Source organism: Eulemur rufifrons, chromosome 18, assembly GCF_041146395.1.
Source record: "Eulemur rufifrons isolate Redbay chromosome 18, OSU_ERuf_1, whole genome shotgun sequence".
NCBI classification, from domain to species: domain Eukaryota; kingdom Metazoa; phylum Chordata; class Mammalia; order Primates; family Lemuridae; genus Eulemur; species Eulemur rufifrons.
In genome coordinates, this window is record NC_091000.1 from 57122269 (window position 1) to 57146573 (window position 24305).

Here is a 24305-nt window from a genome sequence, read left to right on the forward strand (position 1 = left end):
CTCCTCAGTCCCTCTGACAATCTGGTTGGTTCGTTCCTGACAGCTGTTAGAATACTTAGTTCCTGTAATAAACAACTTTCCAAATACTCTATTCAAATCCCAAAATGTCACCTGGCCTCTGTTAACTGGTCATATTCACAGACAAGACCAATATTTTCACTGTTCTACCACTGTTTTTCTTAATGTGGCACACGGTTGGGAGAACAGGGATCCCCTGGTCACCGTGGGCTGTCACTACTGGCAGGCCTTAGGAAGCAGCAGAAGAGGTGCTTTCATCCCCATCCACAACTCCCCCGCCAAGAAAAGTTACCCAACAAAACAAGAAAGTGTGTGTGGGAAGGCGGTAGGAGGGTTTAAAGGGGTGGTGGGGAGAAAAATTATAAAAATTACAAGCTGCAACTGTGCAATGAGAAGCCAAGAAGGAGGATAGAAGAGTTAAGTGAAAACAGAACTACAAAGACTCAACAAACATATGGTTCAAAAACCACACCTAGAATGCACCTCAAGGTCAGATTTCTCACTTTCAATTCTCCTTCAAACAAGCCTGGGGACTGAAAGACGAACGTGGCAGAGAGCAATGCTAACGTCTACTCTGCACGCAGTTTTATTCCTTTCTCTTTCAGCTAGGTCAATCCTTGCAAAAGGACTGGTAATGTCTTACCTCGAAGGCAGAGAAATGTAAGAAAATCTTCCGTCTTGGGCTTCCTTTTCGAGAGGTCCGAAATCTGAGTAGCTGGAGGGGGTAGCAAAGGCTCCGCTATCTTGACTGGAGTTGTGCTGGGACTATTCGGCTGAGATTGAGCAAACTTCCTTTGTGCTTGCAGCCTGGGCCTGTAAAAGCAAAGGAAAATTAAAAATAAATTAAGCAGAGACCAGAGGATATAGACCTACGTGCAGCAATAAAATCATGACACATAGGGGAAAAAAGATCCTATTTCAAGCAAACTCTTTCTAATTAAGGTTCTATAGCTCTCATACTCTCTTAAACCACAGGCCTGCTTTAAAGTGCAAAAAATTTGGTTAAAGGGCTATATTTTATACATGGATATAAAATATGTGCCATGAATGTGTGTGTGTGTGTGTGTACACAAGTGCAGGCCTGTGTACAAACTAAATGTGTGTTCAATAAAAACTGCACACAGCGATGGCACAGGATTAACGGTGCTTGTACTTTTATTTCAGCCCACGGTAAAAAAGGAAAACCAGGTTACCTGCTGCATCTATACAGCATCCCCTACTTTCCTGATAGGAGCACACACACAATTCCCCTCTTATTGTGTCCTTACACCCAGCCCACCTTTACCCCATAATCCACCAGCATCCCAAATTTCTACTCCAGATGAAGAAATGTCTCTACCTGTAATCTCTTCTGAATTCAGCCATAAAAGTTCACCCCAATAACCGCAGCTTGTAATACAGAAGGAAAAAAAAAGGTCTCTGTCGTCTACCCAACCACAAATTATGGGTTGTTACCCTCTGCCAACAGGGTTGAGTCCAAACTCTTTAGAGATTTCCACAAAAAAGGGGGAGGGGGCAGGGGGGGATGAACTTAATCTACCCTTCAGGCCTCTTGCCCATTATAATCCTACATTAACTCCCTTAACTTGTTCATTTGGTATCTACAGAGTACAACTCACATGTCCTTAACTAGACATGTTTCATCTGAAAAATCTTGTCCTAAGACATTCCTTAAGATCAATTTGAATCCTAGAAAACTTTCTTTCAAAACTTTCTTTCTTTCCTAACACTGTAGCCAACAGTGAATTGTCCTTTATCTACATGAAAAAGTAACATATTTTTACTACAGGAATAACTAAACCTGACATTTATCATAAATTGCCTAATACTAGCTCTTCCTCTGATTGAAGGATCTCAACTCATACTGAAGCAGTAAACACCTCCGAGGACGGGAACTCATTTGTGTGCTACTTTACACTGTCCATCTAGACCTGCTCATTCGGATGTTTGAGAAGTGTTATTTGAAGACAGGAAAACAGCAAAAAGAACCAAGAAGTAGCCCCATGGTATAAATCTTGAAACAGACCTGGTTAGAATCCCCCAAACTGTGTGTGATTCGAAATGCCAGCCCACTCAAAACAATTAAGTAATAAAATTAAGGCCGTGCGCGGTGACTCAACGCCTGTAATCCTAGCACTCTGGGAGGCCGAGGCGGGTGGATCGCTCAAGGTCAGGAGTTCGAGACCAGCCTGAGCAAGAACGAGACCCCGTCTCTACTAAAAAAAAAAAAAAAAAAAATAGAAAGAAATTATCTGGCCAACTAAAATATATATAGAAAAAATTAGCCGGGCATGGTGGCGCATGCCTGTAGTCCCAGCTACTCGGGCGGCTGAGGCAGAAGGATCGCTTAAGCCCAGGAGTTTGAGGTTGCTGTGAGCTAGGCTGACGCCACGGCACTCACTCTAGCCTGGGCAACAAAGCAAGACTCTGTTTCAAAAAAAAAAAAAAAAAAAAAAACATAATAAAATTAAATAATAAATCAAAAGAAAGCACTTGTAAGTCTCTCCTTTAAGACTTATTGTTGGGAATAGATTATATAAAATAGTAAGCATAGTACCTTAAACTGTGATGGCCCAAATACCATTAACATTTTAAAATAACATTCTAGTATTTAACAAACTGCTACAACAAAATATACACACTCTCTCTCTCACAGTTGTCCATTTTGTGAAAATACCTAAAATTTAACCTCATAAATCCCCTGCTACTCCCCCCAAAATATTCAGTATCAAAATAGTAATGCAGTATATCTACTTTTTGCCTCACTTAATTAGTAAAACTGTTTGCCTGATTCAACTTACCTCTTCTTTAACTTCCCCTGTATCCTAATCGGTATCTACGTCTTGCTTTCCTTATCACCCACCAAAAACACTGCTGTCCAGATCATATTCCCAATACAAATTGACATGTGATCAAAAGGGAGAAAGCATGACTACCTCAACTACTTACTGGGCAATCTTCAGTCCTGAAAACATCTACACACATCATACATCATCAAAAAGCAATCTAGAACCTAGGAATAACCAACCTGAAACAGTCCCATGAACAAGGTACCAAAAGAGGATCCAGTTTAACAGAAATTCCCAAGTTACGTTATGATAAAGAGAATAAGGCAATGTCACTATCACCATGTTAAGGGGAACAGAGCGTTTCTGCAGCCAACTGACCGTCTGTATATGAGACATGACAGGCTAGAAGTACAGGCTGAGGAAGCACCTTCCCCGGGGACGCTGAGAGATCAGAAAGAGGGGGCAGGGGCTCCACAGACAACTGGAGAGCAGTGCTTCTCAAACCATCTGAGATGAGGGGCAGTTCTGGATTTGGTTATTTTTTTCCCCTTTAAATTTTCTATCTGTTGCAAAAGGATGTATTTTTAACAGCATCAGAAAATTAAACTGGAGGGGGGAAAAAGACATAAAAGCAGGCAAAAATACAAGCCCAAATTTATTATGAGACACAAAATCATTTAGCCAAACTGCTTTCAGTTTCTATGGGCTCACACTCAATTTCTGTACCCGATTCAGTGGCACCTGGCGGCAGGCACACCTGGAGCAGCACTGCCTCGGAGGAGGGGACACAGGACGGCTACAGAAAACTCGGTCCACGTTCCAACAAGCCCCCCAGGTGGACTGACCTCAACAGAACTACCCTCCTTTCCCAACAAGGCTTCTCTTTCCCATCAACCTTTCGTCTGTTTTAAAACAAAAGACATTTTCTGTCGTACTTAGAAAACTTATTCTATTTTTTGTTCTACAGTGAAGGTTTTTTAATTGGCAATTACATAATGAATACATCTTCATTGGAATGGACACAACTCACACTCTTGAGTATTGTAGGAAGTTTACAGAAATACTGCCTGTCTGTGAACAGGATGTTACTGTTCGCCGAGTTTTTGGAGTCCAGGAAAACAAATGCCACACATGATGAGAAGACTCTGCAGCCGTAATGAAAAACAAACAAGTAAACACAGACGAAGCCCAGATGACAGAGAGAAACACCGTAGACAGTTTATAATTTTGGAACCTCAGAGATAAACTGCTCCTACCGCTGTTCAAATAAAAGGTACTTTGTGCCTGGTGACTTTCCCAGTGAGACTTTGAGGAATAAGGCAGTAACAGATTAAAAAGTGGCAGCAAAATAAATTATCCCTCAGGGGAAGCAGCGAAGCTTCCAAGTGATTAAGTTATTTGTGAAACTCACATGACACTAGGAACTAAAGAACAAGACAAACCAGTATCTTTTTTAAAGAGGCCAGAAGCATCTGTGCTGTCCACAAACGGCAGGTCCGCGGCACGGAGTCCCGCGATGATTACAGGGGTGTTGACTCTGCCTTATTGGCCCACGCCACCAAGGAGTTTGAATGACGCAACTTAGAGCCAAATTCTATGAGTAAGCACTCTTACTGGAGGGGGTATGTTTCAGGGACAGGAGATTCCTTCTGGAAGGCTTGATACAGGGAAATGGAGGCGGGTGATTCAGATGCGCTGAAAAGCCACAGTATTTGCACCTGGAGACGCTGGGGACAGAAGCAGCCAGTTAACCCATGGAGTGGAGGAGGAGGATGCCCAGCAGGCACGAGGAGGGTGGTAGGGCTGCACTCAGCACCCCCACCCCCGCTCTGCAGGGGACGGAGCAGTCCTGTCTGCTGTACCACGTACTGGCCCCTGCCTCCCTCCCATCCATCAGCTGACTGGCACTGTCACCAGAAATACGACCCGCCATTGCACTATGAGAGCAAATATGCTTTAAAATGAAAGTACTGTTTGGTCTGAGAGAGGGTCTGAGTCATCCTTGGGTTGGGGTGGACAGAGTATGGGGCTGAGGGGGAAAAACAGGAATGTCTGATACAGAAAACAGAACGCAGGGCCTTGAGTGGCCCTTACCGCCCTGGTAACAGAGAGAAAGCCCTAGAGAAGGTGTCTGTCCCTCACACAAACCATGGAAGTAGCAATGAGAGCACGAGCACTTTCATGTTTCTGTCTTTTAATTTTTCGGGGAGACCCTTATTAGAAGACACCTTCATTCCAGGAACTGTACTTGTACCCTCATGTCAATGAGACCAATTAAACCAAACCCTCCAGCAAGCCAACGGAAACAGATCAAAACACGTAAACCAATGGAGGAAGAAATGCACAGTTGATGAAAGAATAGCTACATGAAGAGGGCAGTATTTTATTTACAGGATGGCAGTGGAGGTGAGGAAACAGAAGTGGTTTCAGATCAGATCCCTGGGTGGTTGTGTGAGTGAGAGAGAATTAAAGGACTATAAAATTCAAATAGCAAGTTCAGAAGAACACAGATAGGAGCTGCTGCTTCTACTTGGTGTTTGGGGTAAGTGTTAAAAGCTGTGAGTTCGGTATTTTGAGGGATCGTAAGAAGACCCCCCTCCCTGCACAGATGAATAACTGGGGAAAGAGTGGGAGCCACCTAGGGCCACACAGCATGGATGGCAGAACAAACAGGACCAGCAGCCAAACTCTGGGCTCCCGGGTCAGAGCTTTCTCTGCCATGCCACCTGCACGTGCAGGTGAAGCAAAGCCCTGCCCTGAGCAAGGCCATGTGGTGTGCGCTGCCCGCTGCAAGCTCTCTGGGTCAAGGAGCCCCATGGCCCTTCAGTTACGATGACAAAAATAAATAAATAAATAAATAAATCCCCTTTAAGCCAAAACATCCCAAAGGGAGAGAGAAATAGTACTGAAATGAAAGTCAATTTACTGATCTGATCCCATAAGAGAGTCACTCTATGTGTGGGGGGAGTGGGAGGGACCAGCTTAAGAGAGAGGCAGAGGTTGTAGGAAAGGTCCAAAAGGACCTTGCTTACTCAAAACTGTTCCCTCCATCTGGAATGCTCCTCCCTTTATACTGCCATGGTTGGCTTCCTCCCATCCTCCAGGCAAGATAAGGGAAGGGAACATTCCAGGCCTGTTACTTTGTAATGGAGGCCACTTCCTTCATGTCTCTGCTCGGAAGTCTCCTCCTTGGAGACCTACAACCATCCTGGAGTACATCACCCAGCACTCAACCCCAAATCTATGCTGCCGCCGCCCTTCTGGAGGCCTGTGCAGTACTCTCTGGTGCAGTCTCTCCTTGTGCTCTACACATAGGCCTACCAAGTACGGAGGACAAGCCCTGCATAAATGAAGGAGAGGAGGAGGAGGAACGCTACACTGCTGTACACAACTCATTGCTCATTACTTAGGAATCACACAATCAAGCACGGGCACAGCTTGCCGAGCAAAGGGGCAGGCTGAATGACAATCCAAAGGTAGAGGCAGATAGCTAAGATGCACCTGAAACAGATCCAACAGCAACAGGAAAGGAGGAGGCATGTTGTTCTGCTCTAGGTAAAGCTAGTGGCCATGCCAGTACACTGGAATTCAGTTTCATTAAGAATAAACTAGTATGTCTTGAATATAGAGAGGCTAGTTTAAAAAAAAAAAAAAAAAAAAAGAATCCACTAAGCATCTGTGCACATGGTCACAATTTCCACCAGGACTTGAGAATTTACTGAGCCACTTGCTCGTCATCACCAAATAAGGTCTGGCTCTGGCTCTCAACCACAGTGGGGCACAAGGCACCCTCCCACCACATGGCATGCCACTGAATTCCACTTGGCCTCACAGAGCACTATTGTCCATGGGCCACAATCTGCTGGACCCAGGAAGAAGTTCCTGCCACACCCCATGCAGACAAGACCACCACATACATCAGAGATTATTGCGATTCTTGATCAAGCTGCATGAGCTCCAGAGGGGGGAAGGGTCTACTTTCTCTTTTCCCTTCTACTCCCCCCTAAGCTACATGACAGGTGACCTTTCTCATGTGCTGAGCCTCCCACAGCCTCCTCTCATTTGGAGTTAGGTGGTGTCACCAAGAGCCAAATGAATGTTTAGACTGTAGCTGGGTACAGTGCCCCTCATCTGTAATCCTCGCTACAGGAGAATGGCCTGAGGCCAAGAGTTCCAGACCAGTCTGGGAACATAGCAAGACTCCATGACTTAAAAAAAAACAAAACCCATACAAATAGATTGTGAGACTTGTAAAGAGAGCCTGAGATGAGCTGACAAAGTCCTATGCCAAATATTTTTTGTTTCGTTAATAGCCTCCCTGTGCCCCCACCTCTCCTCCCCAAATGATACATTTGGAAGCTTCCTGGGCATCCTGCCATTAGAAGCCTCATAAGAGGGTGGCACTATTTCTCCAGGTTTCCTCTGGGGTCCTCTACAGCGTAGAGTCAACCAGCTTCCTGCTATCTGTGCATTCAATCTCTAGGGTAGTCCTAACTATGGCACAACAGCAATTTCCAGGTTAATTAAATTGCATTTGTATCCAGGAATTCTGATAGTTTGCAAACCCAAGAAGGACACAGCACATGCACACAAATCGGCTGGTGCACGGGGGACCAGGCGGCTTAAAGTAAATGCACAGCTGGCCCCTTGTTGAGGGACATGCATGCCAAAACATCATTTTATTAACTCAATTTTCCAATATTAAAAACGTAAGCTGATAAATCCAATTATTTAGATTACATTCCAATTCTAAACAAAGGGTGAGGAATGGGTGGGAGGGAGGGTCTGTTCATTCAAAAAATAAGACGCTCTGTGTCTGGCAAATGCAAAATGACCAGCATGGCAGCGCTCTTTGTGCCGGTGTGGGAGCAGGCCCTGAAGCTTTGCCAACTTGCTGAAAGGCCTATTCAAAAAAAAATTTCCTGTGTTTCCAGCCCCCAAATAATTATCCACTCTATTCTACCCCCAGACACACACACTACAAACCTGGCAGCCACTCAAAGAAACAAGAGCGTGCCCCTGTGTGCGCACTGGAGGTTGTGGGGGGTCGGGCCGGGGATACCCCTACCCAGGGCAAGCTGCCCACCAAATTCAAATGCAAGTGCAGTTGCGGGCAAACCACACAGGATGGCTGTAAACATCCTGAACAGTAAAGAGAAAATAAACACATCCTCAAGTGAACCCAGAGGCTAGCAGAGACCAACTCAGACCAAATGAGTATGTAATGAGGAGCACTAGCGTGGACTGCGCCTGTCTAAGCTCGCGTCTCACTCAGTTCTCATAGTTTGAAACCACCATAGTTTGATTTGCCAGGTTGCGAGGACATCACACAATGACAAAAAGGCTCCGTGAGAAAAGCCTGCTTTATGGCACTTCTTGAGACCGGGCTATACTGGTCCACGGGCGCCATTTCTTGCTTTACACATAAACAGATGAAATAGTTTGTTTATGCTAAAACCCACAGGATATTAAATATTTGCAGCACTTGTCTTAATTAAGTTACATAGGGAGCCATTCAGAGTCAGTCTGCCATGGCTGGATTTGCCTAAAGGAACTTTGTGTTGGTCGAATCCCCTCAAGATGAATCCTTATGAAGTTTTGCTTGGTACAAGAAAAACAGCAGTGGTATCACAAAACGTAAGCTTTAGTTCAACAAATTTGTCATCTAGGGCAAGTTAGGCCTTTTTTCTCATTTGAATTATTTCTTTGTTTAAAAAAAAAAGAACTACAAAAAGGGGAAACAAACTAAGGCGAGCGCTGTCTAGCTTCCAAGCTTCTGTGATCTCCGACCTCCTCTATGAAACAAAGGGGGACCTTGAATATAGTGCTTTACACAGTAATTTCTTTGGATCTACGATTTCATAATTCTAGACGAAAAGTACTGATCTTTTGCCTGTACGCAGTGGGAAATCAGAATCTAAATCTCCAAATCGTCTGTATCGCTCTGCTAAACATTCCTAGCACCAACTTTCTAACTAACTGCCAGCTGACAGGTAGAACAGCAAAACAGATTAACGTTTAGATTTGAGATAATACCGACTAGCACTTTAGAAGACTGAGGAGGTGGTGAAAATTTTTCATATATTTTAGAAAGATGTAACAGTTCCAAAAAATCACCCCACTATTTCATTAAATGATTAAGCAGTAGCAACACTATCTATAATCTGTGCTTCCTAAGACTTAGCCCCTTCCAATGAAGAATTAGATCATTTAGGTAACACATTAACTTCCATCAGAACCTTAAGACACCCTTAGGAACACTAACATGACTACTCATAAATATATTCATCAACTCTACCCATTAAGAAGCCAGCGCAAGGAGAAGGCAAGCAATGCAAACCCAAACACCACCACCACCTGGGGAAGATGTCACCACTGCTCACAAACACTCCACTCCCTCAGAATACAGGAAGTGGAAAGCAGGCGGCTTTTATTCCAGGGAAAGGATTAGGGGAGAGTAAAGAGAAAAGAATATCAAAGTTAGTAACATTAAATATCTACAAGCCATGAACAACTACTTTGCAAATAAAACATGACTTGGTACACTAAATTTGCGTGGGGTGGTGACATCCCACACAAATGGTATGAAAAGCAATATGCAATACAGCTTTTGATTCAATTAATAAAAATTATTTCATTCTGTTTCTTGCAATCTTCTGTGGCGTCCTGAAACGTCAAAGAACCAAGACTGCCGGAATGTCATGACTGTCGTGATCAAGGAAACATGTGACATTGAGTTCTTTTGTGTTCTAGAAAGCAACCATGTCAAATTTGAGAGGGATCATCATTAATCAACAATTAAAGTGGCAACAAAGCCCTTTTGTTCTGTCAGTCACAAATGTCACAGTTATAGTTTACCACCTATGGAAAGCTGTCTGCCCTGCCACCCCCAGGCAGCATAACCCTGTTCTCATCAGGGATCCAACTCCAAACCCAGGAGCCGAGAGCCACGAATACTCATCAAAGACTGTTGGTCTCGGGGAGGTCCTAAGCCAAAAGTAGATTTTAAGGCAGAAGAGAGTAAGTAAATAAGGGTAACAAGAGCCAGAAGAATAACACATGGAAATATCTTAAGAATCTAGGCAGGATCTGGCCCCAAAAATTTCAAATAGGTTATTGTAGTTACAAGGTGCGAGCAAATTATCTAAAGTACATTCAGTTTGAACTAGAAGAGCCAGTTAAAATGTTAATTTGGCTTTCTACTCTTTCTCGGCAGGGTTGCCAATTTAGTTTTTTAAAATGTCATTTCAACAAAAACCCCAGCAGTTTCTCAATTTTAGGTTACTCAATACCAATTGCAAACTGCCAGAAATCTCCTGGCAATGAGTATGGTTGGGAAGGGAGAGTGAAGGACCCTGCGAGGTAAGAATCATGTTTTACTTCCTTCTTTCAAGAAAAAAGAAAACTATACGAAGACACTGCATTCTACAATGCAACACAGCTCACTCGTTAAAAAACGAAGTACAGTGGAATCCTTCTAAGCATGGCTGTAGAACTTTTCCACCAGAAACTACCAGATATATTCTACTACACAGAGTTATGCGGTAGGTGGGATTCCCAAAGTCCATTCAGCACTTAACAGCACAAAGACAGCACGTATAATGTCCACTAGTCCCAAAAGAATCAGAGCGGGTTTTGGCTTGTTACAGCCTCTCCTTCTCAGGTAGTAAATTTGCTAACAGATTTTCTTTACTTAAAAGGTAACAAACAGAAAAGGGATCCCAGGCAATTTCCCCACCCGCTGGCAATCTCATGAAGTAGCCAATAAGCACCAATAGATGGCAATAGCGAGTCTCTAGACTCCAGCTGTGGGATCCCCCCAGGGAAGGAAAGGAATTCTGAATTATGACAAGCACTGGCATTAGCCAATGTTTAGGACCTGCACTAAAATCTGTTGTGAGCTAAAAGCCCAGCCACTGTTTACAGGAAGCAGTAACAGGAACGCCGTTAGCAATACCTCTTCACCCCACCAACTCCACTGCAAGTTCCTCGCTTGTATGGAAAATACACAGGACACAATCCAGCTTTCTGCAATACCGAAAAATATGCCTAAAGCCAAAATCCACAGGACTGTTTTCTGATATGCACCGGGAAAAGGTGATTTTACCAAGAAAACAAAAAAACTAACGCAATGCACTATGATTCTAGTACTTGTTTCCCTCAGGAATAAGCCCAAAATATTTATTTTGGGGCTCTGACAGAACTGTATTCAGTAGGCTGTACCATAACCATATGTAACTTTCAAAGCGTGGGGTGTTACCTAAGCTATCACCAACTCAAATGCTGAGTGACGTCTGTTCTGTAATAAAAGGATTCAGTACAATTCACGCATTGTCTCTTCCTGAATGTTTGTAAAAAGAGGTCTAGGTTCTTATGACAATTGCCTAAAGATGAGAAAACATGATCATAACTAAGGAATCTGTTAATAGCTAACAAACATAAGAAGAGTAGTTGCCCTTTTTACTGTTTTTGCTTTGTGATCTGGGAGCAACAGCACACACTGCCACTGAAAACCGGGAGCTTACAGGATATTACACACACAGTGTCTGGTCTCAGGATTCACGCCACTGGCACCTGCCATGATGGAAGTAGGAGACACATCAGTGCCATAGAAATCCAAATAAAAACCAAGGAAACTATACCCATTCAGAGCAGGCAACAGGGCAAGGCATGGGAATCACCTGCCTTTCTAATAATGCCCAGAAGAATCTCCTTTAAGCAACCTTATATTTTTACCAACATTCAAGGTTGCAGAGGGTAACCATACCACAGGCCACAAAGCAGAAAAAAATCCCCAGGAGCGTTGGGGGGAAATGGGGAGGGGGGAATGGAAAGGAATCAGCTCAAACCTTCCTACTCACGATACTCTACCTTGTTTACAATCTTACTAACCATCCCATGACCTCAGACACCTCTCCCCTGTACAGGAAAGTCCTTCCAATCTCTCCTCGTCAGCCACCTGCCAGGCCCCATCTGACCTTGTAAGCTGTCAATCCACCTGATCTCATGAATGTGTCTCAATGGGAAGAGGTCACGTATGTGGACAGCAGCAGTGGACAACAGATGTGCAGTGAAGACATACGTGCCCACCCTAATTGTGTATGGCTTAAATGAACCCACAAAGGGGCCAGGCAACAATGTCTTTTGACCAGACCTCAGATCACAAAATGAAAAGTTCTCCAAGAGAAGAAAGTCATTCTCTTTGCTTTGCAAGGGGTCTTGAGGTCAAACCTGTCTCTCAGCCAATGAACCAACAAAATCCTGCTAAAGGTAGGGCACTACTGTTAATGAAGAACCTTACAGCTCCTTTCCAGAGATACCATATTTGCATTTGCTGTGATACTATCATAGTAGTCTATGGGCTTCTTAAGGATTTGAGGAAAGCCAGTAGCAGACACTCCCAGGTGAGACTGGAGGGATGAGGAAACCAAAACCACCCCTCTCTTCACTCAATGAAGCTGACTAGGCGCCCCCCTTTCCTGAGCATTGTAACTCCATGACAATTTCTGATCCCTACTTAGTTCCAGGAAACATCCTGAGAAAAAAAAAAACTCTAACTTCTTAAACAGGACTCAAGATAAAAACATCCAAACTGTGTGCAAGTCTGAAGGGCTGAAAGACAAAGACTTCCTGTTCAATTAAGTCCTTCATTAATCCCCACTGCTTAAGCCCATTTTCCCTGTCTGTAGACAGGAAATGATAAAGCCACAGGGTCAGCCTCCTTCGGAGCAGCTTAAACCCACCAAAGAAGGCTGCAGCCGGGGATCTGGCCTCGGTTCCTTCACAAAGCCTCACCACAGCCGGGCCCGCTCATTCTCTCTGTGTGGCATTAAAAAATGGAGGGAAGCGGGATAGGAAGTGTAGACAAGGCTGAAAACCATGGGAGAGAAGCGAAGTTCTGCAGGATCCTATAAAATGTGAAAACTACAGGGATGCCAGTAGGGGAGAAGGACACAGATCCATGCAACAGACTTACAAACCAACAATACAGGAAGCTATCGATAAGGTATCATTTATGAGCTAGAAATTCTAAAAATGACTAACTTCCAAAATCTTATCTTTTACCCCCGAGCCCCAAACCTAGCTTCAGCGAGTCTTCTCCCGCCAGGAGTAATTAATGTTTGTGGTGCTTCCTGCAGGCATGTAGCTGGGTTTTCGCAAGGCACCATTCTCCTCTGCTCCAGCCAAAATCAAAATAAGCTATTTCAACGAAGCAGATGAAAGCACACTGTGAGGAGAACGTGCTGCCCAGGTCTTTTCAAGCTATGCTGCACCACCACTGCAAGCCAAGCAACCACTGAAGAGAAAGGGCAACATCTGCCCAGGGGGAATTTCCAAGGGGACCGCAAGTTGGAATCAAAATAAAGGAGGAGATGAGATAGTAAGAGAAATTATCATATTGTCAAAATTGGTCAGAAGCAATGATGTGTGTGCTGAGAAACTGTGGAAATGAACTACATCCTTCTCTATTCTGCAACTGATGAATTAAGAAACAGAATCTAAGGACACCATCCTCCCTGCTGGCTTCAGCAAAATGCTAAGCCAGCACACCACGCAAATGCAGAATGATAAAGATGTGAGTGATAGACACTGGGTTGGCCAGTGTGTAACTACTCCCTTTATAATGCAGCTCTTCAATTCCCCCAGCCTAAACATGCCCTAATGGTCCCCCTTTGATCAAGAGGACATCCATCTTTAACTGTGTCAATACCCTGCCAAAGTCCACACTCCCTGCCATATATCAGTCCTGGTCGCTAGGGCTCCACTCCCAGCAATTTGTAAATGAGAACATTTCCAACTAGACACTTAAAGCTTCCTGTGTCCTGCCTCCCTCTTCCCCCAATCCAAAATATCCTCAGAATGCAGCTATATAGTAACAACCTCACACCCAGAACAGACCCCGAGACAATGACCCTGGGGAAGCTCTGGGTTTGGAAAATGATAGTAATTCATTCCCCCAGAATCTTCCTTCAGCGGCAATCTTCCTCAAGTCTATCTTTGTTTGGGCTTGAAAGGTCCAAAATGAGCCATTCTAGCATAAATAGTATTTTCAGCAGAAGGCATTTGAGTTCCTTAAGTTCCCTATCTAGCTAATAGCAGACCCTCCCAAAAGAACTCAAAAGTCATAAATCCCTTCCCTAGGAGCAGCTAACAGACACTGACAGAAAACCACCATATCTTCTATCTTTTCTGCTAAGGGCCCACTTATCTTTCAAAAACTTCACTTGTTCTTCCACAAGTGTCCTTGCTCCCTCCCTTCTAAGTCATTTGTTCTGCCCCTCCCTCGTGCCCTACCCAGGAGGGTAAATTCTAAACCTCCTCTTTGAGTCGCATGTCTTTGTGAACCCAATTAAAACTGGGTTTTTCTTCCTCTTGCTAATCTGTCTTTTGTCTCTCTAAAACTGAACTGAAGAGGGTAGAGAAAAAAGTTCCTCCTTTACAAACACATATTTAACACAACCCCCAAATTTCATCCAGCACTTTCTGCAATGGAGATACAACAATTGTCTAATTTCAGTTTTCTAAAGTGCTTATTTTTTGTAATGTGATTTTAAAGGTGGAGAATTTTATGCAAACAATGCAGATAGAACTGGGGTACATGGTTGGTGTCCTCCGTGCCACCAGTTAAGTTACTGACCATGTTCTACATGTCCATGATCTCTCAGTCCTAAGGTTATGAAGACACCAATAAACCTGAGCTAGGAGTAGTAAGACGAAACACTACTCAGTGACAGAATCAGTAAGCAATGAAAACTGTAAATGCAATTCACAGAAGACTAAGAAGATGACTGAACTGCAAATTCAAACTCAGAAAGCTAAGAAAATCTATCATTTCTCATTCAGCTTCTGCTTCAAAAAAGACCAGCCCAGTAACTATTTAAGTACAATAAGGGGGGAGGGGACCCTCTCACACCCTGACAACGTAAGCATAAGAAAAAATGTATTTCAATAAGGAATTTATGCGAAGATTCACTGTGTATTCATTTCACAGTGTGATTGAGCTAGAAAGAAAAGGGGACAGACCACAGGGAATGGGCCAATGAAAAAGCAAACACATGCTCTGCCTTCCAGGTCTAAACACAGAGTGACTTAATGCAGTCACAGCACGACAACATAAAATACAACCTAGGCTACACCAGGGAGTCAGCTGGGAGTGCCATTCCCAGCCAGCCCCTGAAACAAACTCCCTCTGGGATAGAAATCAGCTTGGGAACTCATTCATTCACCACAAGGGAACCTTCCAGGAAGAAGGCTACAATTTATTACCAAGCCCAAAGCAGCTACAGACAAAAACCATCTCCACACCCTTGGTCTTCTAGGTAGAATCTAGCTCACTAGTTGAACAACAAAACAATAAAACCATACAGCTGGAGGATAGAGGAGCCTGGGTGTGCTGGGGCGGGGGAGGATGTCCCCATTTACAGCTCCAGAAGTCCAATACCTCCCAGACCAGGTGAGCATTCAAATGTTATCTCAGGGAATAACATTCCATTGGAATTTCATTCTGTCATAACTGAACTCATTTCAAGTGAGTATAAAAACATAGAATATAAGCATCATTATAGCAAAAAACTTCAAAAGAAAAGCTATCCAAGCTGCCATCCACATCACTGAGACTTAGAACCCTGGAAACTGAAGAGATCTTGGAGAGTTTTCCAATGCTGTGCTTCTCCAACTGGGCTCTACAATGAGGTGACAGGCTAGTAGAAGCCACAAAATGTAGCATCATAAGTCATTTCTAGGAATACAGCAGGCCAAGATATTCCAACTAACACGTAAAGCCATCAAAGAAGTGACAAGAATAGTAAATTATTGAGTCAAAATATAAGAGAAAGCTGGAACCCAGAGCTCTAAGTGGAAAAATGAATCCACTTCCGTACCTCTGGCCCACACAAACCTGAACTTGATTTCCCTAATGAGTCAAGGGGAAAAGAAAGGTGGCTCCTACAACAGGAGACCCCTTTTTTACACTCTGGTAGGATTCCCAAGAGCTGGATATCTTTTCTGAGAAGTTGTAAAAATTCAGTGGCCCTCATGAGGATGTGGAATGGGAAATCATACCTTAAACCCTGAATTTAGTTTAAATAATGTCAGACTGATGATATCCTAAGGTGCCTGGCAAAAACACAGGAATCCTCTGGAGGGTCAGTTCCTTCATCTCACGCCTCAGAAGAATCCCCCACAAATAATTTTTCATTCAGGGAAAATGAAAGTTAAATAAAGCACCATGAGCAAAACCCAGCAGAAGCTAAAATGGGAAAATGTCAGTCAGTAATTTCAATCATCAGACTATGTTTTAAACCAATAAAAGCCAAGTCTGAAAATATCTGCGTCACAGGAAATTAACACCCAAAACAGTGAACACTGAAACTAACACTGAACAAACATTGAAACTAACAATTGAATATAACCTAACATTTGAAAAGAACCAACTAGAACTTCTGGAAATCAAAAATAAACTAGCCAGAATTAAAGCTTTAACTTGGTGGTAACAAACCATTTCTCTATTAAAATATGCCCAAATTGATTTATGAAGTAGAAAGTAAAAAATTTCATGAATTACACAGACCACAAGACTTCAAAAGTCACACCCCGCAGAAGTAGGCTCTTTCTAGGCCGGAGATACACAAAGTTGAGATGCTTTTCCGTAGTTGAGAATCTTTTCATTTCTTCCTGAGAGATGAGGAAACAGCAGCTCAAGAAGGACATTTAGTGACTTGAGTAGGATTAAGCTACTAATGAAGAATACACAATAACATTTTATCAAAATACTTGAATTAAGGCCTCATGAAATTCACATAAGGAGATACCGAGACTCACACTTACATAAATGAATGGGTTCATTTCCTGTTGTGCCCAGGGGTGTGAAGAGCTTCTGTTGTCATGACAATGGTAAACCAATGCATTTCTTTCCACACTTCACAGTGGCTAAAATAAATACAGATGAGAGCTGACCCTATTTGCCCTTGCAAGAATTTTTCAAAATCTCTCCCCATCCGCTCCCCTAAGGAACTGGCTCTACTGCAATCTCTCTGCAACACTCTCTGAAAGATACTACCACCCTAAACAATCCAGCAGGCTGAAAATACAACAAATTCCATTTTAAAAGATAAGTCACAGAGAAAATGTTGATCAGTATATGGAAATGAGCATCACAGTGAACACGACTTGAGGCACAAATTCTGTGTATCAAGGGACAGCTATAGCGTTAGTGTCGTCTCTCCTCTTCTGGTCAAAAAAACCTTGTTTTGTTTGAAAAAAGACAAAACAAAAAAACCCCACAAACTGTTAGGAACATAGCGAAAGGTGGAGACAGACTTATGGAGGTATACTGTATTTTATGGGTAGATTTCCCTACTGGGTATAAATTAAATTAAGTCTTGTGCAAGTTGAGACGTGTGAAACCAGGGAAAGAATCCAAAGTGCACTGGCACATACATATATAAATATTCCACCCCTGCCCCCACACACACCCCAGAAAGGGCAATGGGGAAAAATTTTAAGACTCGTAAGAATCATAAAAGCAGAGATGTGTTGGATGCAGCACTCGTCTGACAGCTAGAATGTCATCCATGAATACTAAGTATAAGACGAAAGAACTTGCAGGGACAGAGTACTATCTTCAAATTTTCCTCCTCCCCAAAGCCCAGAAAGAACAGTCCTCTAACGGCGCAACTGTGTGAGAGCAGGATTGGGTGCATCCACCTGGCCAAGGGAAGCACCACGTACTGCTGAAACCTGCAGGGAGCTGGGAATGATCTTATACATGTGAAGCTGCAGCCAGCACAGGACCGCCCCATGCAAAGGCAATCCAAGATTAAATCGCGTTGTCTGCTCAGACGAGTCGTCTACAGCAGGAAAAGACTTTCACTTAGGTAGGGGTGCAGGGCACCTAAGCAACTGTCTGAACTGAAATTACACCAAAAAAGAAAGTGGGGGTTGGGGAGCAGGCATGCAGCCAACAACTAGTCTATAAATAATTTCAAATAAACCACAAGGGAAGGAAAGACATTATTACATTTCTGTCTCTGCACAAGGCAGATGAACAAGCTGAGGAAGGAAACATTTGGGGACACACAAAAGAAAAAGGTCTCTAAAGGGAAATGGGGCTAACTGGCTCCAAGGACTCTTAACCACAGGCATAAGCACTGTCTACTTCACAGCAACTATATATATTAATTGAATGGGTAACTATTATTTATTGAAGGAAAATTATATGCGAAGTGCTTTAAATCATATATAGCACTTAATCCTGAGATAAGTGGATATCAATGTGTGATTCTCCAATGAGTAACAACAGAATCCCTTGGGGACTTTGAAATGCAAGTTCTCAGGCCCCATTCTCAGACCTACTAAATCAAAAACTCAGAAGGGCAGGACCCACGCATTCTGTGTTTTAACAAGTCCTGCAGGTGATTCCACTGAATGTTCTGAAATGAGAACTACTAGGTTAGAGCCAATGCTACAAGGTACATGGTTGCCATTTATCAGACAAAGAAAGAGGCTCAGAGACTTTAAGTAGCTTTTAAAAGCATAGACGCAGGCTGGTCTGAAGGCTGTGAGTTATCTCAAATGATTGTTCACAGTGAATTACAGATGGAAACCCTCGTTCTACTCATTCCTTCTCACTACTGCACTTGACTGGTCTTCAAAAATAAAAGCACAGATGCAAACCAAACATCTACCTTATTCTAAAACCTGTGCTCACGCTAGTGCCAGATGAATTGGAGGTCCTAGTTGGCCTAGCAAAAACATATAGGCACTGCTGAGCACCATGCACCTGCCATGCAGTCCTGGGAACAGGCTCCTTGTTGGTTTTATTTCACAAGAGACCCCTTCCCGCTGGATTTCAGCAAAAGCAGGACAGACTGCTTCACAGTTCGGAGTCAGTATTCCCAAATAAAGGGTTCACACTAGAGCTCTCTAGAACATGCATGGGGTCACTATCCAAACTGACATCTGTAAGTGTCTTACAACATTTCTTAAATTACTTCACTGAAAGAGAAAATCATATTGACAGTCTTAAACATTTTCTTTGTACAGTAATTTAAGTTTTCAAAGTATGCAATTTAAAAACATATACACAAGCAGACATAAAACAGTGCTAAAGATGAACTCTTAGGACTGTGAGGAGCAGAGGGCAACTGTTTAGTCCTCAAAGGGAGATACAAGTTTGTCCCGATCTTCTGAGGCTTGAACCAAGAAATGTGAATAATATGTAAAAGCACTTGTTTACACCAAAGGTAGTGGCAGTGGAGGCGGTCGCAACAGAAGCAACACAAGAGGCGCCACGGTGTTTGCTGGCATCGTTCTTCATGGCCTTCAGCAGAAGGGTGATGCTGACTGTGCCATGCCCTCCTCCCTTTAACCTTCAAGCAACTCCCAGGACCCACAGAGCAGGAGGGCATCTTTTAGTAGACACAAGGATTTCAGCCGATGGAAAGCAACAGCGTACATTTTGGTTCCTAAATCATTCAAAACATTAGCAGACATTCTGTAATCTTGAGGACGCACAGTGCCCAGTCCTCTCTAAACTACAGACTCTGGGACGATCTCACATTCAGGTGATCTATAAGGGCTCCATGTATCCCAGCACAGTTCCACTAGACTCAACTGTAGAAGGCATAAGAAATGAGAATCAGGAGAGAAATTATGGTAAAGGCAGTTCAAATCCCTACAAAGGGGAATAACTACAAGCTCCAGAAAGGCCAAGTGCCAGTCCACATCACACAATGGCATTTGCCGGAACAACAAGCAGATTACAGCCCTGTAGTCTGCAGGCTGTCACAATGAATGCAAACATATTTCTCCGGGGCTGAATAACAGGCTGAACAAATTTGTAACTATGTTCCAGAAAAAGAATGGCTCTGAAAACAACATATATTTAGAAACTGCTAGAATCCCATCCTACACAGCTCCAAGATGACAGAATAATAAAAAATGTAAGTTAATGAATGCACTATAGGCTAATGGCAAAGTGCCCCCAAGATCAGCCTGTATCGTGTTCAGGGTTACTTGAAGCAGCCCCTACAGACCATCATTCCCCAGGAGGGTGGAGATTCTGAGCTTTGGACTGGAGAGACCACCCAGCAGTCCCAGAGGCGTAGACGCTGACAAACATGATCTCACCAGAAGATTATCAATAACCACTCCATGGATTTACATCACACCACATAAGAGCCAGTGCTTGCTTGGTGCACTTTCAAAATCAAAGCATCAGAGAACAACTTGCTTGAGACTCAGTAAAGCACCCGGCCTATTATTCTGTTATATACTCAACAGAATAGTACTTCATATAAGAGAAGTAACATCTCAAAACGCCTCCACATATTTCAACAAATAACCTGAAGCCAAATATAAATAACAGGACAAAGACTCGTTCTTAAGACACGGTTTGTGTTTTCCTTTTAAATGTATTCATTCTTTCTACATTTTTAATATACTAAAGTACAAAAATTAACATGAAGGTTAACTCTACATAATTGAAGTTTTCTATAAAGTGGCCATTTACAGTATGTATGCTTCACAAAAGTTTCCTTTGAAAATTAAATTCCAGGAACACAAATAAGCCAAAGCTAGGCCTTCTTCTACCTCAGGGAAAACCAAAATCTAAGGGTATTACCTAACAAGAAAAATGTTGGATATATTAATCACCACCATTACAAGATGGCATGTGTTACCATGGACTTAGATGCTCAGGTTAAATATTTTTTAATTTTAAAGAGACCAGAAAAATGGAGTCAACCTTACATTGGCACTAAGGAAGGAAATCAATGACCCTCGGGTAAGAAGATGACATTTTTCCTTCTCTTGGCATCATTAATTAAAGCTAGCTGCTGGCAATTCAGAGATGTACTAATGTTTGAGGCCAACAGAGCTTGCTATGAAACCAGAAACACGCACCTTAAATCCTAATACATGTTCCAACGAGTAAAATAAAGTGTACAAGGTATATTTTGGTTTCAGTTTAGATGGACGTGGCGTTGGACCCCGCAAGTATTCATGGAGTCAGAGAAAGATAAGAAGGACGCAGAAATGGGAGGCGGGGGGAGGGACAGGACAGACTATTAACCCAAAGAAGTTCGCTCAGTTCTTTGTTAACCCTTTAAAACAACAACAAAGTAAGTATGGGTAATACTTTAAACACACATGTGCGTACAACACACTCTTTCCAATATGATAGAGTGAAAAAGATCTGCGCAATTATAAATAGTAATATTTGCTCCTGAAATATGACTCCTTTAGAAAGATTTCCTTTCCTTATAAGTGATTTAACTAGAATTTGTTTGCATTCTCAAAAACATGCAAATGTTTATTGCACACCAGATACTCTGCTGCCACGAGGGATACAAAGATAATCAAGAACTATCCTGGCTCTCTGAAAGCTTGAACATCACGTGGGCACAGCCTAGACAGCAATGACCACCCGCCCATCTTCCCACCCAAACACAGGCAGGAAGACCACAGATTATGTGGATTTAAACCAATTCTGTGGAAGGAGCATTAAGCTAGTAGGATAGACCTAGCAAGGCATTTTATAAAGATTACGCTCTAGAAGATGTTATCATTGCAAATCAAAGCCATTAAGCCTAAAGCAAAAAAGAAATTATTATTAATATTACTTGATATTTACCTTATTCTAAGGGAGAAAACCCCACTTATTATTACAATCTCCTCTTAAAATTTTCCAGTAGAAGAAATTAACCAAATTCACTCTGAAACAAGTAATTTTTAGTTGCTGCCTGCCAGGGCCAGCCAAGGCCCCAACCAACCATAAAATGAGAAGAGAGGGGAAGGAGGCAGAGAGGGTGCGGGGAAGTGTGGGGTGATAGCAGTACAAAGGAACATTCAATTTCCATCTTAGTCAAAACACTATGCACTTTTAATTGAGCTAAGCAGCCAAGTGAAGCACTAACATCAAGGAGCATTCTGCATAAAAAAAGGCATGTCTAACAACCCCCACATAAGCACTCACATGTGAGCCACAAGTGACATTAATGGCTGTCACCTCCTTCACTAACCAGGTGACTCTGAACCCTCACAATTCCAGTATTTAGTGCCTTTCGTGTGAGATGCCAAGAAGCAGCGTCTGTGTGTTCACTCCAAATTTCATGAAGGAAGAATCAGGAACTGGTACAGTATTTCCAAGAGGGTCAGAAAATGCTGAAAAAGATCAGGGCAATGTTTGGATTTATCCCTTGAGGGTGTGAAAAGGCAAGGAAGGCAAAAGCATGTGACAGAGACATTCCTGTTTAAAAGACTAGCAAGAGCTGCGATGGAAGAGGAAGGGAAGAAACTGGTACCCAGCAGTTTCCGTGGCAACCACAAAGCATGCTAGACCATGATTTGCATGGGAGGTGGAAGTGATATCCCTGCAATCTGATCTCCCAGGTAACAAAAAAAGGAAATGGCCACAGCAGTAATAAAGCCACCTCAAATGAAGTTCTAGACATTTTCCTAGATAATAAATAAATGTGGCAGAAGCCTGTGTGCTTACCAGGAGCCTTAAGCAAATTATGGGGGCGGATGCTCGTTGGCATGAGTGTTCTGCCAATGTTTAAGCCTGCACAGGACACATACATTCCAAGGCAGGGCTCGTGTTTTTCATTCCTTCCCCCACACTACAACCCACGTGCATTGACACCCTTAGGGCAGTGGTACGGTGCAGGTTTATGCAGAAGAAATGAGGACCTACAAAGACCTTTCTAGACAGTGTCCCAAATCTAGCAAGAAAAGGAACTTTGTTAAGGAAAGATGACTTCAGTTTCACTTTCGAAAACACTTAACACACAATTCCAGGAAGGTAAACATAAATGGTAAGTTTAAAAATGAATTGCACACAGCCAAAAAGAGTTGCCAGAAAGACACGTTCCTACTCTACATCTCTACGAAGTGCTAGTCCAAATCCGTCAAGGTGCCGAAGCACCTCAAATTACCCAGGCCAGATATGTGGTGCTACAGTGCACACATAAACACATACACACTTAAAAATGGAAATTCCACGATGACAACTTGTGACATGTAAATTTATACTATAAATAAGCATTCAGATTAAAACCATAAAACGACAGTGATAGCTTTCAAATAGTACAATCCCCCTGAGTCCCTTTTAATTAGCCTAGAACTTCTTATGTTTAAGTCACATTTTCCTTTGGTGGGGGGGAAAAGGCAAGGAAGATTGGGGTTTGTTTTTCATTTACTAAGGCGAAGACAGGAACCTCTCTTGGAGCTTGTCTGCTTCCTATCATAACTGAAGGAGGCTAATGTTGTCATTCCACATTCAAACAACAAATATTGATTCAGTGCCTCTCAGCACATCTTGCTTTAGAGGGGGACACAAGCATACCAACCTCCTACTCTAGCGTGGAGACCGGTTATCTCATTTAATTCTAAAAACCACCTGACTGTTGGTTATTTCAAGTCTGCCTAGCTGGGACGGTCCAAGGCACAGCCCACCCAACAATCGTGTATCCTTTCAAATATCAACTAACTATCCTGCCTCAAGGCCACCATATGATAGAAAAGTGAGTAACCCAAACCCTGCCCTCTCCCAGCCCTCTTGTAATGTCAGTCAGATAAAGAGAATGGCTCTGAAGCACGCAGGCCTTCCAGAAGGAGGCTACTTACAGAAGTACAAGGAACCCTTCCTTTGTCAAACCTCAGCCCCCACCCAAGGATTACCAAGAGGCACAGCCCCTGGCAAACAGCCCAGCACTCAAGATACTCATCAAGTTGTTAATATAACTCCATTGCACCCAGCTCCAGGTACTGGGCTTGTCTCCCTGAGAAACCCATAGCTGGCAGCTCCCATCGTGCTCGGATAGGACATCAAAGAGGCCTAGACTTATCCAAAAAGCATGGCAAGAAGGAAAGGGTCTCTTCCTTCCCTTTGACTCTTAATCCCTCCCACACAGGGAAAAGTGCACAAGTCACCTTACTGAAGCTGCCCCAACTTTCCCATACATTTCACTAGTCACTCAGCCTGTCCCACAGACTTCACATACCCTTCTACAGCACCCTTCACACTGTGTCTCAGTCTGCGTTGTGCTGCTAGAACAGAATACCGAGACTGGGTAATTTATAAATAACAGAAATTTATTTCTCACAGCTCTAGAGGCTGGGGAGTCCAAGATTGCAAGACAGGCATCAGGTGAGTGCCTTCCTGCTGTGTCGTAACATCAAAGAAGGCATCACATGGCAAGAAAAAAGACAAAAAGAGGGCCGAACATTTCCTTTTATAAGGAACCCACTCAATCAGTCCATTCAAGAGGATGGAGTCTTCATGACCTAAATGCCTCTTAAAGGTCCCACCCTCCCCAACACCTCTGCATTGGGGATCAAGTTTCTAGCACAAGAACTTATAGGGGACACATTCAAACCACAGCACGTTGCAAACGAAATTATTTGCTTTGCTGTGTTCCCTGAATGCAGATTTCTGGTTGCTCAAATCAACCAGAAATTTGTGTGGCCATTTAAGCCACACAAATCCACCCATGC

At 43.0% G+C, this 24305-nt stretch overlaps 1 protein-coding gene across 2 annotated transcripts in view; it reads right to left on the reverse strand.

Annotated features, from left to right (window-relative positions):
- Positions 1-24305, reverse strand: part of JARID2 (jumonji and AT-rich interaction domain containing 2) — a 242337-nt gene that overhangs the window by 68137 nt on the left and 149895 nt on the right. For both annotated transcript variants that reach the window (XM_069492948.1, XM_069492949.1), the window contains one exon: positions 662-831. In XM_069492948.1, coding sequence (XP_069349049.1) covers positions 662-831 — 170 coding nt within the window. The remainder of the gene's footprint in view (positions 1-661; positions 832-24305) is intronic.